Source organism: Nansenia antarctica (genome assembly GCF_963989245.1).
Source record: "Nansenia antarctica genome assembly, chromosome: 4".
In the NCBI taxonomy this organism is placed as follows: Eukaryota; Metazoa; Chordata; class Actinopteri; order Argentiniformes; family Microstomatidae; genus Nansenia; species Nansenia antarctica.
Genome location: NC_137689.1, coordinates 15,535,661 through 15,551,565, shown reverse-complemented (window position 1 = coordinate 15,551,565; position 15,905 = coordinate 15,535,661). Strand labels below are relative to the sequence as shown.

The following is a 15,905-nucleotide window of genomic DNA, read 5'->3' as shown; positions in this document are numbered from 1 at the left end:
ATACAGTTGACTAATACTACTGTTTAATCTAAATGGGCTGATTAAAGATTTTTTGGAACTGAGTTGTCTCCTTGTCAAAATCCATCATCATCTCTATTTGTGAATCAGACAGGGCTAGTCTAATTCAATGATATCACATTTAAACATTAGTAAGCACGCAGACTTGCCGACAAGTGCTAGCAAATACCAAAACTTGAAAGTACATTTGGGCAATGCACACATAGGCAATGCATACATCAGGGCAATGCACTTCTATGACCCAACCAGTTGAGACACATCTTTTAGCAAACAAATGTTAAACTGCACGATGATATTTTTGTCAAGGACTTTAAAAGGAAAGTCAAAGATGATAAGAGGGTACAGACGCACTCCAAAAAGACAGTGTGGTGTTTGCTCCAGCTACACACTGGTTCCATTGTATGGACTGGGCTTTGACATCAACTGGGTCGGGGATGAGGGAGGGAGGGCAGCAGCTGAACCCAGCCCTCAATGTCCCCTTGTTAGTTTACTTCATCAATGTCACTCACTGGTATTTCGATGGCCTGTATTTTGTTTTGCTCTTTTGTCTGTATATTCTTCATATCTCTCTGTTTCTGAAGATGCTGCACCATCCACAATCCTCTGTGGCTCAGTTGGTAGAGCATGGCGTTAACAATGCTATGATTGTGGGTTTAATTCCTACTGGGACCATATATACTGAAAAATGTATGCACTCACTGTAATGTAAGTCGCTTTGGATAAAAGCGTCAGCTAAATGGCATATATTACAACCAGCCCAAGCCTGCTCTCATTTACCATGTGGTGTCTTTTACATGCAGCAGACAGGCAGCACACATAATGTAGGCCATGAATAGCCTGACTGCTCACAGAAAAAAAACTGAGTGCCCACAGACTGATCCAGGGTCCACTAAGCATCCAGCAAATATTAAGTTCAGACATAGGAAGCATAGGAATGTTGCAGCTTGGAATAGGTGAATATCTCATATATTCAGACAGGGAGAAATATGGAAAAATATGGTGCAATATTATTTGTAATCGTAAATTATATGAAAAGTTATGCATTGAGGTGTATTTGATTGATAACCTTTAAAGCATTTACACGTTTGTAAATCAAGGGTCCCATCATACATTGATACAACTTGCACAGTAAATTACATATAATGTACTATATGATACTTAGTCCATTTACAAAGGGAAATATGCACATTTTAAATAGAGCCTGCTGCGTTAATAACTTGAGAAAATGCTACAAGCGATAATGTGTATCTGGTGCGAGCAAGATTGATTGAAATGCGACACGTTTACACACTGATGCTGATGTTTACTAGACAACAAGAGTAAACTTCTTATTGGGGTCTTTGACCCCTGCGCTGTCCTCAGTGTTGAAGCCATGGCTGCATAAGTGATGGTCGGCGGTTGAAAAGGGACTTTGTGTCTTTAAGAAGTGTCTCTGGGAGCTGGGGGGTCTGTCTATTGTTGGTCAGATTCATATAGGAGTGGCGGGGAATAACTTCTCATATCCCCATATCACAGTCACAAAGCTGCCAAGCAAAACTTCAATAACCCCATACTTCTGTCTGGACATGGGTGAGTGTAAATCAGATATTTAGAGTGTCTGGGCTATTTGTCTTCAATGTGCAAAGAGTATTGTCTGTGGTGTTTATCTCATTAACCAAATTTATGATTATTTTTGAAAATATGATATGTATATTTTCATGTTGAATATGTGTATTAATGTTCTATAATTTAAGTTAAATCATTATTTTTTTAATGACTGATATGGTATACTATATGGTATGGATGATATTGGTGATAATGTGTTGTCCGCCTGTGGATTATTTATTTATCACAGATTAGTCTTATCACAAGACAACATTGGACATACCTAGATACGTATGAAACCTAGATATGATTATACAGATAATCTTAGACTTATTATAATTACTTTGAACTAGATAGTCTTTTTTTTTTTTTTTACTTGATAAATCATACTTATTGATAATTATTACTCTCAACTTTTTGGTTTGACAAATATTGGAATATAAAACTTGTGAATCAAAAAGACTGTATATTCAGAATCTGAAAGTTATCAGTTATGTTAATTATTTTTTTATTTTTTTAAAGTTACTCTCATCTAGCTAATCAGTGTATTCTGTTTAAGAGAAACTGGACCATAGAAATCCCCGGGGTTCACAGAGACAGATGACTAGTGATGCCTCTCAGGAAGAGGTCATGCAAGGTCGCTCATGTCAAAGGCTCTCACACTCCCACACTTGTCGCAGGCATAATTAGCACACTTGCATGAAACTCTGCCTTGTATCAACAAACTGCTTCACACATTCAAACATTAGTCATCACTCTGCACAATATTTCTAGTTACATATTTACAATGGTTTAGGGACCTGATACCGATGTGCATCCCAGTAGTGTCTTTTGCTGTGATTTCATTTAGAGGTTACCATGGTACATTTGTCATTCTAACTGACATTAGAGCACAGCAGAAGAGGGGGCGTCTGACTGCAGCCAATGTCATTTTCAGGAAATCAAACCATCTCCCAGCTGCTGCTGTTTTTATTCTAAATAATGTGTTTAATTCATATCCTTGTTCCTCCCGACTACAAAAATTACACCGAAATTACAGGGGCATTTTACCAGTGTACGACAATTGTGGCAACACAGTCATTTATAATGTATGATCACGACAGTGTTCCCTCTTCCATGGTGAGGTTTGTAGATCATACAACGTTGATGACCGTTGTTGTTGTGAAGATTTTTCCACTCCTCCACCCATTCATTGTGCTTCCGCCCACACTTTGAAGACTTGAACCCCACCCTGAGCTGACATAGACACCCAGTGCCATGGTACCAGTTTGTGTGTGTGTGTGTGTGTGTGTGTGTGTGTGTGTGTGTGTGTGTGTGTGTGTGCGCGCGTGTGCGTGTGCGCGTGTGTGTATGTGTGTGTGTGAGTGTGTGTGTGAGAGAGAGGTGGTGCTATGGTCTTTGTTTGTTTGACATCGATGGCCTTTGTTCCCCTCCGCTCGTAGCTAAGACAAGGAGCATTGTGTCTCCAAACACAAAGAGAAGCTTTTTCTCAAGGCTCCAGGAGCCCACCCTTCACTGCCCTCTCTATCCTTGCCTGGTGACGCTTGTGGCCGGTGGTGAAAGAGGGCTGGACTCTGGAGAGCAGGGGCTGACCTGTGAGGGGTTGGCAAGAGCTGCAGAGATTTTACATGTGGATGAAACCAGTGCAGAGAGAGCTGTTTTTTACTTGCAATATCTTGCTGAAGGTCCTTTTTGTCCTTTGTCCTCTGGGTTTCGTTTAGACTCTTGCTTGTTGCGGAGCACAAGAGCGAAAGCAGCAAATGTTTCCAGTCAGGCAGCCTTGGCTTTGCAAAGCCTTAGGTGCTTCTCTCTCTCCTATTCCTATCTATACAGCCATTAACAGTCTGGATGTTTGCTACCTGCTTCACCAGCACAGCTTACATTGAAGGAAGTGTGTGAGATTTCAGTGAAGTCAGTGGCGACTAGTTTTGTATGGACGCTTTACTGGGATACGCTGCTCTGCACTTTCGCTGCTGTTATAGCTGTAATCTTTCTGTTGCTTTCATGCCTGTTGATGGATGTTGATGGATTTGCAGCAACATTTCCATAGCTCCCAAGGAGGGTGACTGCGGTCGCGACCGTGGCTTAGATGTGCTGTGTGATAGTGTGTGCGGTGTGTGCCGCGTGTGTGTTGATATATTATTCCCCCTCAGGTTGTTATGATACCTGTATCCGCTGCCTTGGGGCAGTGCCCTACCCGTCCCTGGTGGCCACTCTGCTATGCTTCGCTGGCATGGCACTGTTCTGCGGCTGCGGGCACGAGGCACTGGCTCAGACCGAGGTCCTGGTCGAGACATACTTCGCTCGCAACATACAAGACTACGTTGTCATGGCCTCCTTGTGAGTGACCCATTTTTAATCAACATATTGTACTGTAAAATGTTCACTTTTGAGTGCAGAAAACCTGTTTGTTTGTTTGAAAATGTTATGTTGTTGTTTGTGAGGATGGAAAGTGCTAAAATCAGACCATCAACGGGGATAGAGCTCCTTCTGTAGTAGTAGTAGTAGTAGTAGCCATGTCTTGGCAGTGTCTAGACTGTTTGAAAACAGACATCTCTTAAAGCTCCTTTGGTTACCATGGACCACTGACCTGTCCTCATGACTGTTGCAGCATCAAGTACTTCCAGTACGTTATCTATGGCCTGGCTTCCTTCTTCTTCCTCTACTGTATCCTGCTGCTGGCCGAGGGCTTCTACACTACCAGCGCTGTCAAGCAGACCTTCGGAGAGTTCAGGAGCACCAGATGTGGCCGCTGCCTCAGCCTAACGGTGAGGAAAGGGGAGGGGAAAGATGGGGTGAAGGGGGTGGGGGGGCATCACGTTAATGTTGGGCTGCCAAATGAAGGACTGCTTATGAGCAATATACTGCAATAGACAATGAGAAACAATTTGAAACAACTCTACCAATTATTCATTCGATTCTCACCCAGAGATATTAGGCTTAATTTCATGTTAGAAATTAGAGTTTTACCATCCATCGTGCTTTATGGCTGCAGTTATGAGATTGTGTCAGATACTGTATTCCCCTTAACCAATAACTTCCTGTGACCCTCTGTATGGCTTCCTCCCACAGTTCATCATATTGACGTACATCCTGGCAATTATCTGGCTGGCAGTGTTTGCCTTCACAGCCATACCTGTCTTCTTCTTCTTCAACATGGCACAAACCTGTCACACCATCAACATTCTTGCTGAGACAACACCAAGCATCAACCAGCATGGTTGGGTGTGCATGGATGCCAGGCAGTATGGTGCGTTGTGTCTGTCTGTCCGGACAAACCTTTTATATTTAGACCCAAGGACCCAAGGAAAACACTGTTTCTAAAGAAGAGGACGTCTGAGTTTTACAATCTCCTTCTGCCTCTCTTCCTTGTTCCCTGACATGAGTATACAGAACTGGGACTGAGCATAAGGACCTTAGATAAATCACCAAGGATAGAACGAAAAAAAGATATGTGGGCAAGATGTCTATAGAATAGAACGCTGATTTCTTGTTGTTGTGGCATCAATCAATATGAGTATACAGGGCCTACATAGAGAGAGTATACAGGGCCTACATTATTGTCTTCTTGGTTTTTCAAGTGGTTTTTCAAGTGTTCACTGTCAAATTCATGAGTCATTCTTTTTTTTTGACTGTTACCTTGGAATGCAATGCCAGGGAAGGCATGTGGAATGACCTTGGCAGCCATTTGCAAAACAAGCGAGGTGAGTTGTCCCCAGCTCTGTATCCTGTTATATAACCTTTGAGAAAGAATGCTTGTTAAAACCATTGATTGACTGGCTCTTATCGGTCTTCATCTGTTTTTGCAGTTCTATTTCACATATGACCTGTACATAGCTGCCTTTGCTGGTGCAGGGATAGCTCTCTTGGCTTTGGTGAGTAACATTATCACTTTGGCAATCTTTATTAGGTACAGAGAATGAATATTTGGTTTAGTTGTAGGCATAGCATTAAAGAGGTCTGAGGTTGATGGAATGCTCATTAGCAGAGGAAAATAAGAGGCAGGAAAAAGAAAAGTATGTTATTGACTGTCCATCGTAACACCTTTATTGATTTTCCACAATGATGATGTAGATAAGACCAGGTAAGACTATGAAAGTTCTCCAACCAACCACCAAATGTCTCTGACTTACATTCTACAGTATGTATTGATGGTAATAATAGGTGCATAACAGTGAGAAATGTAGCACAGAATAAGAGGCAGTGTTGTGATGCTCTATAGCCTACTGGGTAAAAGTGATGTTTTGTTTTGTTTGTCTGTCCCTCTTCCTCTCTCTCTCTCTCTCTCTCTCTTTCTCTCTCTCTCTCTCTCTCTCTCTCTCTCTCTCTCTCTCTCTCTCTCTCTCTCTCTCTCTCTCTCTCTCTCTCTCTCTCTCTCTCTCTCTCTCTCTCTCTCTCTCTCTCTCTCTCTCTCTCTCTCTCTCTCTCTCTCTCTCTCTCTCTCTCTCTCTCTCTCTCTCTCTCTCTCTCTCTCTCTCTCTCTCTCTCTCTCTCTCTCTCTCTCTCTCTCTCTCTCTCTCTCTCTCTCTCTCTCTCTACCCCATGTCTCTCCAGTTCCTCTATGTGGTAGCCACCACCTACAACTACGCAGTGCTGCGGTTCCTGGGCAGCAAAGGGATCCGCTGTTAGGCACTGAGCCTTGTCTCCATCCGTCTCCATTGACTTGGCCTGAAGGGGGCAGTCTCACATGCACCACTGAACTCCACATCCATCTCCTGTTACACAAACCTGCAACCTGGATCACCTACACTGCTGGCTGCTTACCTGGAGGGCTCCAATAACTGACCAACGGTTCATCTAACTATCTGGTTTATCATTTGAACAACAGACTAAGGGATGAATAGAACTCCTGTTCATAACATCCAGCCCCTCCCCTGCTCACATGTCTTACTCCAGGTTCTCAGCCCAGGAGGATGATTCTCTGAAGTTTGTTGCTCATTTTCTCATTTTCTCAGTTTGTTGCTCATTTTTGGATGTAGTATCTCTGGTTTTGGTTCGCGTTTTTTTTATGAGCTTTAGTGATATGGCACTGATGTTATTGGAAGAGTGTGGTATGTAGTCTCTGTTTTCCCACTGTAACTCACTATTTCAACATTTCTGCATGAAAATCTGAGTTTTGAGAGTATATGCAAGAGTTCATTGCAAACGAATTGCAAATTCAACACCTGCAACACAGCAGATGCTGTGGGTTAGACACACTAAACATATTTAGAGAACATGAGTGACTCAGAGAGATGACAGCTTGTCATGCTAATCAGAACTAAGAATTCAACCCCAACCCTTATGCTTACTGATATGTATATAGATTGTGGATACGATCTAGCTGCTCTAGCCTTAAATCCTTAAATACAGTATGTATTATGCAGTAAATGATCTGTCCATCAACTAAAGCAAACAGCTGAATGTGCCAAAGTTCACTCTTGAACCTAGCCTGTAAGTCCCCATTGTTTGTCCATCTGACTGATTATTGTACAGTCCTATTCCAATGAGATTCTGAAGTTACCTAAATTAAATGCACAGTTTTTGCTCCCACACAATAAATATGTTAATGCTCTTCGCTTTTAAACAATAGCATTTGATTTCCAGGTGATTTCTAGCTGTTGAGTGGCCTACTATGCTATTTACATAATTGGGTTGTGTAAATGATGCTGTGTTGAATTGATTGGCAATTAAAACAATGTATTAAACCTTTTGAACCTGAGGTATTGAAATTGTGTACTTTATTCTCATAGATTTGTGAAGGGTCTTTCACCAGGCCGTGTCACAATTGTCATGGTGCAACAAAACTTTGTGAGTTTGGTAAACGTATTGGTGAAACAATAGTATTGTCGCAAATCCAAGTGAAGTAAGATGTCATTTACATTCCTGTTTATTTGTATCTAAATCATAGCAACTACCATAACTCATTTAGACATTGCTTTTCCTCAATTCAATTTAAAAGTTGTCAACTGTGAATTCACAGTCAATGTAGATATATTATACACATATACAGTACAGCTTACAAATAGGGTTAGGGTTAGCATCAAACTAAAAGTTATTAAGCAATCTGCCAACAATGTGGCTTCCAACTGATGTGTCATACATTGAAATCTGAAAATAGTTGAAGAATATATGCTTATTTGAATGTTGGTACACCTCAAACAGAGAATTAGAGAAAATCGCTCTGAATCAAAACACACATTTGCAACCATCGCAACCAAACTAAAAGATATTAAGTAATCTGCCAAGAATGTGGCTTCAGTGACCACAATCCTGGCATGTCATCCAATATGACTTGCATGACACTGATGTGAACATCCCACGGTGATGGTAGATGCTCAGGCCGAGAAGGTTTTTGCAAAGCAGTTATCACAGTGGATCACTAGGCCATGCAGAAACATACCAGTCAGCAAGTCTCCCAAGTCCTTGCTGCATACCCCACACTGCAATGAAACATTCAACTCAGTTAGTAGAGTAGTGCAACAAATGGAACTTCAATACAATATCAACAAAAAATAAATGCTCTGTTGTCAATAGCACAGCATATTATACTTAAACAAGTACAGATGTAGCGGAGTGGAGTACCTTGAAACATTCTGGGTGGCTGTAGACTGGGGGGTCATTGATTGTGATCTTGACATTGCCATCAATTGCCTTGTCACAGAATGAACAAAGGGCCACACCATCCCTGCAGGGGACAGGAATCAAATCAAATCAAATCAAATGTTATTTGTATAGCGCATTTCTTACAAGATGCAACTCAATGCGCAAAGGAAGAGTTCACGACTAATCTGAACATATGTAACCTGTTTCTGTGCATAGAAAACACACTATATACACTTTGATATGGGCAACATTAATGTAGTTGTAATTTTTCGTTTTCAATAGATCTTTCTATTGAAAATCCTTGAAATTCTAAATCTTTCTTCATGAATGGTAGTTGAATGGATTATGCTGGTTATATTGGAATTTGCACACATGCTGTAGTATTGTATAAGAACTGGGTTTGGAAAGTGTTCCTCCATCTCTCATGGTAAAGCTGTAATGTTATCTGTGAATAATTTGTAGATTATTCACATACAGAAAGATCTGTTTATGAAAAGAAAAGATAACTCACAAAGTATGACGCTGGGTGTTGACAGTATGCAGGTCTACCAAGGGTTCCTGAACAGTTGCCTCAGTGCTGAAAAAAAACCAGACACAATAGAAATGCAAAGCCCACATAAAGAATAGACATAACACGCTGTTGTCTAACCCTGTTAATGTATACATTGACTGCAAGTGTCTTTGGATGATACAAGCTAAATACCTATGGGTGTGAAAGATGTAAGCAGAATCTTCTATCTAATCTAACAAATGTTTTTTGTGACAAGTTTTTTGTGACAGGGTTGACTCACTCACAATGTTTCAGGGTTAGTGTTGATGGTCTGTTGGTCTGGTGCTGATTCCTCTGAAGGTTCTTTTGTAGGTTCTATTGCAGATTGCGATGCGGCCTCCACGTCGGGTTCTGCCATAACGTCAACCACAGTTTCTTCTGCAGGCTTCACATCTAATGCCTCCTCAAGTTCAATGGTACTTTCAACTGAGGATTCTTGTGCAACCTCAACAGCTGCTTCAGCCAAACATTCAACTTTAGATTCTGTTGCAGTTTCAACTGATGATTCCCTTTCCACTTCAATGGCAGGCTGGACTTCAGGCTCAACAGCTGGCTCTACAACAGGTTCAATTGCAGGCTTTACTGGTAACTCCTGATCAACTTCAACATCAGTATCAACAACAGGTTCAACAGAAACTTCAACAGCAGCTTCAACAGCAGCTTCAACAGCAGCTTCAACAGCAGGTTCAATGGTAGATTCTACAGCCAGTTCAACAGTGGGGGCAACAGCAATGGGGGCAACAAGCTTTTCTGTAGATGGCTTCTCCACAATGGCTTCGGGTTCTTCTGCACCTTCAACAGCAACATCTGTACATATTTGGGAAGTTTCCTGCGCAGGCCCAATTGTTGATTCTTCTTTCAGCTCGAGAGTTGAAGGCTTTGCAGGTTCTGTGGCAGGTTCTGTAATAGGTTCCATCCCACCTGCAGTTTCTTGATCAGCACTATCAGATTCCACCACAGGTCCTGCAGCTGATTCTAAAGCAGCCTTCTCTGATTGTACATCCCTTGCCGGTTCATAGATGAGTTCTACGCTGGGTTCTACAGTGGCTTCAGCGATGGGTTCTACAGTGGCTTCAGCGATGGGTTCTACAGTGGCTTCAGCGATGGGTTCTACAGTGGCTTCAGCGATGGGTTCTACAGTGGGTTCTACAGTGGCTTCAGCGATGGGTTCTACAGTGGGTTCCGCACTGGGTTCTACAGTGGGTTCTGCAATGGGTTCTACAGTGGCTTCAGCGATGGGTTCTACAGTGGCTTCAGCAACGGGTTCTACAGTGGGTTCAGTGATGGGTTCTGCACTGGCTTCTACAGTGGCTTCAGCAATGGGTTGTACAGTGGCTTCAGCAACGGGTTCTACAGTGGGTTCAGTGATGGGTTCTGCACTGGGTTCTACAGTGGCTTCAGCAACGGGTTCTACAGTGGCTTCAGCGATGGGTTCTACAGTGGCTTCAGCAACGGGTTCTACTGTGGGTTCAGTGATGGGTTCTGCACTGGGTTCTACAGTGGCTTTAGCGATGGCTTCTGCACTGGGTTCTACAGTGGCTTCAGCGATGGGTTCTGCACTGGGTTCTACAATGGGTTCCTCCACAGTCTTCACTGATGGCTCCCCGACAGGCGCATCTGCAGGTTCCCCAGTAGCCGCCTCGGAGGGCGTTGCTTCTGGATGGTCAACAGCTGCTTGTACAGATTCCTTCACAGATTCTACGGCTGTTTCTACAGCAGTAGAGTTACTCTGTCCCTCAGCTGGTTCCTCAAGAGATCCTCCTTCTGATTGTACTGCTGCTGTATCAACTGATTCCAATACCACTTTTTGGGTGACATTTTCTGAGGGCTCCTCAGATCTAAATCGGACACAAAAGAAGTTCACTCACAAATAGACCTCTAGCAGTAACTAAAAGGATGTAGGCACCTAGAGTAAGACTTCTGTCAAGGTGATCACCAACAGCTGTCATCATTTTTAAAATGATTTATATATTTATTCTCGTCAGTTGAATTCCAATGTACACAAACATCTATAATCTCAATGCAAAAAACAAACAGGTAAAGTAACTGTCATTGTAATGGTAATGGCAATGTGGTTGCCTCCCACAGCGAATATATTCAACATCATCATGTTGTCATTATTCCACAGGGTAAACGCCAACCCTCTCTGGTCAGATACCTACTTTGTCTCAGCTGGTAGTGCTCGAGTGTCCTCAACAGGGAACTGGGGTTGGCCATCAGTTTGAGTGGGTGCAACATCACTATTTGCATGAATAATTGTATCACTGGAAAGAAGGAGTGAGGGAGAAGAGAGCATAGATTTCAATTGGAAAAACATGTGAGAGACAATGATTAGAAACATACAATTATGTTAATATTTGTCATTATATGGAAAGAGTGCTACACACAGTATCTCAACAGTTACAAGATTTGGAAGAGAGGGAGTGAAGGATACATGTAGCATTACTATACCTTTTAGCTGTGTGGCTCTTTCTGGATGGGGGACTTACTGGGGTGTCTACAGATCTGAGGTGAGATAAAAGTCACACCTCAAGATGTAACCTGTGTGACAGGGCTATGACACTATCAAATAGTAATGTGGCCTCAACAAACATGTCTCATAAAAAATTAAGAGATGAACATGCTGTGAATATCTTAAGGACAAAGAGCCTTATTTAATCACAACCGGTTTCTGGGGCAAGCCTGAGGCGAAATATTATGTTTTTTGTTCTGCAACAATTTCAACAGTTTGATTGCTTCTGTAGGTAAAATAATAATTCATGTAATATTGCCCTTGAAACCTGGCGACTGCTTTCATTTTATGTAAGGATAAGAACATTTGAATGTGTTAAATTTGCAATGTAAAAAAGCACAACACCCACTCAAATTTCTTAGCTGCTAAGAAGACATAGGAATTCTGTCTGACTGTAGGTGGTCTGGTAGGTGTCCCTGTCCTAGAAAGGAGAGGAAATTGTGCATAGTGAATATGAGATATCTCTGCACTCTTCCATTCAAGTATACCATACAGTCAAAAGTCAAAGCCTTCTCACCGATTGGCCAGTGGATCAGCAACTGGTGCCTGGCCATCTGAGCCTGATGTAAGGAGAGGACTTGTGGCCTTTGTGGGGGATGAGGGAGAGTGGGCAGTAGGTGAAGTAACAGGTGTGGATTCAGCTGACGAGAGGCCAGAAGGTTTCTTCGGAATCTCTGGTTTTCTTAGGAGAGGGAAACAGTTGGGTTTGGGTGTATATGTTTCTGATAGTCCACCGTCATTCGAGTGAAATACTGAAATACATGGCCCCTGGCCCTAGCATAGATTACTTTTTCTTGCGATGACTGATGGATAGATGATTCACATATTTTGTAAATGTATTTGTTGTAAGTCGCTTTGGATAAAGGCATTTGCTAAATACCAAAAATGGAAATGGAAATGGAAACTGGTAACACGCAACTCAACTTGGTCAGATATATTTGTTGAAAGGTAGTGATGTGTATTAAATCTAAACTGAGATAACTTCACTCTAATAGCTCAAAATAATTAAATGTTATGCTCCACACATGATTTTAGACAGGAATGAAAGTACATTCAGTCATGGACAAACATATTGGCACTCCTGCACTACAGATAATGCACCACTTCTCCCAGAAAATTGTTCACATTATTTCTTTAGTTTTTCTTTTGAACAACACAAAAAAGCAGAGAAGAAAAGCCGAATCTGATATCATTCCACACTGAACTCCAAACATTTAAGAAATAATTATATTTAAAGCAAATTCAAGCTGACCTGCAGACACAGGGTACAACAGTGTCAGCTCTCACTATCCGTCACCATCTGAATGAAATGGGACGCTATGGTAGGAGACCTAGGAGGGCCCCACTGCTGACACAGAGACATAAAAAAGCCAGACTGGAGTTTGCCAAAAACTTATCTGGGGAAGCTAAAATCATTCTGGGAGAATGTCCTGTGGATAGATGAGACCAAAATAGAGCTTTTTGGTCAAGTATAATTGCAGTTTTTACAGAAAACAAAATGAGACCTTCAAAGAAAAGTACATGTCCGCCCCTACAGTCAAACATGGTGGAGGTTCACAGATGTTTTGGGGTTGCTTTGCTTCTTCTAGCACCGGATGCCTTGACTGTTTACATGGTATCATAAAATCTGAAGACTACCAGATAATTTTGGGGCTCAATGTAGGGCCCAGTGTCAGAAAGCTGGGTCTCTGTCAGAGGTCATGGATCATCCCAAAGCATACTTCAAAAAGCACCCAGAAATGGTTTAAGACAAAGCACTGGAGAGTTCTGAAGTGGCCAGCAATGGATCCAGATCTAAATCCCATAGAACACCTGTGGAGCGATCTCAAAACAGCAGTTGAGAGAAGGCACCCTTCAAATGTGAGTGACCTGGAGCAGTTGGCAAAAGAAGAGTGGTCCAAAATTCCAGTAGAGAAAGAAACTGGTTACAGGAAGCGCTTGATTTCAATCAATCTATTTTTTCCAAAGAGTGTGCTAACCAAAATTAAGTTTTCAATAATTTTGTCCAGTCCATTTTTGGAGTTCTGTGTGGAATGATATTTGGCTTTTTTTCTCAGCTTTTTTGTGTTGTTCCATTGCAAACAAAAGAAATAAACATATGAAGCATTTGTAATTGCAACAATTTCCTGGGAGAAGTGGTGCATTATCTGACAGAAGTAAAAACATGGTGGTCACTGGTCAGCAAGGGGTACCCTGGTTTATCCTCCTGTAGACCTGGTTCTGCCCCACCACGAATCCAACTGCCATCGCCTTTCAACGAAGTCCGCACCTTTGTGGTCTTAAACACCAGCTGTCTGTCTGTCACACACACACACACACACACACACACACACACACATACACACACACACACACACACACACGCACACACACACACACACACAAACACACTCATATCATTATTGCGTACCACTTAACTCATATATCACTTTTGTATAAGAGCAGATCGTTTTATGTAGGATTGTGCCCTTTTATGAGGCCTTGGAGTTCAACACACCTTTTGACATCGTCCAGATCACTGCTTCGATCCAAACAACCTGTTAGAACAGAAATCAGTGGTTGAAATTCTGTTGACGTATGTTAAGGAGTACGTACTAGAGATTACACAGAGATGACCTCTGTAAAGTCCCTGAGTGCGAGATCTAACCCTTTGATTCTGTCTGTCATTAATTTTACCATTGACTTCACACACAATTTATGGGCTTGATTTATGGAGATTTCCTAAGCATGCTGTGCTACTGCATTCTCAAGGAATGACAACATTTAAATACACAAGCAGAATAGTTCAAGACAGGCAATACTGGTGTACATGTATTGTGGTTACAGTGCAAAACAAATGTGCAAAAGAAACAACAGTAGGAAATTGTCCTTTTTGGAGAGATTGATTTAATGGACCTAAAAGAAGTGAGGAGACCACTGCTGTGACATTACTGGCTGGACATCTGTGATTGACATTTGATATTTAATTGTTGTGTGTTCTACTCCCAATACTTGAAAAGGTGCACATTTTCAATTTACAATCAAATACGTGTACTGTCCCTGCCCCTCCTCTCTCTCCCTCTCTCACACACACACTGCTGAGTAATACACTATTTACACTTTTACAGAAGTTGAATATTGTGAATGCTGCTCGAATGAACCTCCATATCATACATATACTGTATTCCACTGCATGAGAACTGTCTAATAGGAATTGAGAAGAAACCATAACATCCCTCCTTTCCAGGTATGAAAAAGGATCTTCAGATTAGTACACACCATAGGTGAAACATAGACAGCACTCACCTGTTAGAGTCAGTCTGTTACAGTAATACAGTCCAGTTGGTGCACAGTGCCTTGTCTTGGTCTCTGGCAGATCCTCCTCTAGTCCTCTTCCTCACACAGGTGTCTCTGTCTATGGGAGGGTTGAGACTGCAAGCTGAGGATAAATGACAGAAGAGCTTACACAGCAGAATAGGGGAGTGTGGCGGGGTGGGGGGGGGGGGGGGGGGGGCTAATGGTTACAGTCAAAAAGAAGAGTAAACCAAATACAAGTAAGGAAGTACATTCCTCAGGATAAGGCTGAAGGGGCTAGGAGAATCTCGAGAGACCTGTTCCTGTCACTTGTGGCAGCTAAATCAACATCAGTTGTAGGATGATTGACAAGCATAGGACAGAGGTATAGATATAGTTTTTGTTTGGTATTTTTTTACTTTTTGTTAACATGCGTAAGTAAAATTTTGTTTTTAAATGTTTCTATGTCTTGATTATGCACTTATAAGGGGAAAACCACTAATGTAAAAAGGGTAGGCGCATTAATATCGTTTTTTGTTTGGTACTTTTGAGTTTTCTGTTAAGATGCGCAAGTGAATTTTTGTTGTTGTTGTTGTTGTTTTTGATTATGCACTCATGGGGAAAAAAAGTAAAAAAGTAAAAAAAAAGTAAACATGCATGTAACAAGGGTAGGCGCAATAAGCCATGGCTTCAGCCTACACCTTTTTGGTCCTGGTACGCATTGTGACTGTGTACATTTTTTTATATATGTATTGTGAATTGTATAAGGGACCAAAATAAACATTCTCAATCAATCAAAAATCTGCTAGTTTACACCATAGTGATCTCATTCGATTTCAGTGTGCCTGGCAGCTTCATAAGGTCTCCTCCACGCCCCTGACCCATCCAATTGAATCTTATGTGGAATCCAGTAGAACCTCCCAGGGCAGTCAGATGAGAATTCTCTGCATGTTTTTGACAAAGGGTACATTCTGATCTGCTCAGTATCTGTTTATGTTCTTGTTGCATGACGCAACACAGATGAGTGAGAGTGAATGGTTTGCATGACACAAGGAAGTACATCTATACCTGTTTGAGAACTGCAATGATTTATGTGTACAATTATGTGGTTGAGATCAGTAGCAGCACCCCCGCCAGCCTGATTGAGAAGTACCTTAAAGAGGCCATCTACATTTAAGCAGTCAGCCGCCACCTCTTTTGGAGGGTGGGACTGGAGAAATGTAACACTCTCAAATGTATAGATAGAGCTATGGATCCAAGGACTGACTATCCATGAGATAACAATTATAATTTTAACCACATTTTTAAGATATACAGTGGTTTGTTTACAATTACTTTATTTACAAACAATCTTATATTTAGGGTTCTGATTGGGTAAGTCAG

General features: G+C 41.7%; 1 protein-coding gene across 1 annotated transcript; it reads left to right on the top strand.

Annotated features, from left to right (window-relative positions):
• Window positions 1–3,362: 3,362 nt before the first annotated feature.
• On the top strand, window positions 3,363–6,231 carry plp1b (proteolipid protein 1b; the record flags this gene model as incomplete). Its single annotated transcript, XM_080528912.1, has 7 exons — window positions 3,363–3,402; window positions 3,756–3,942; window positions 4,214–4,370; window positions 4,675–4,852; window positions 5,233–5,306; window positions 5,412–5,477; window positions 6,157–6,231. 7 exons carry the CDS (start codon window positions 3,363–3,365, stop codon window positions 6,229–6,231), a joined length of 777 nt encoding a protein of 258 aa, XP_080385038.1.
• Window positions 6,232–15,905: the final 9,674 nt, after the last annotated feature.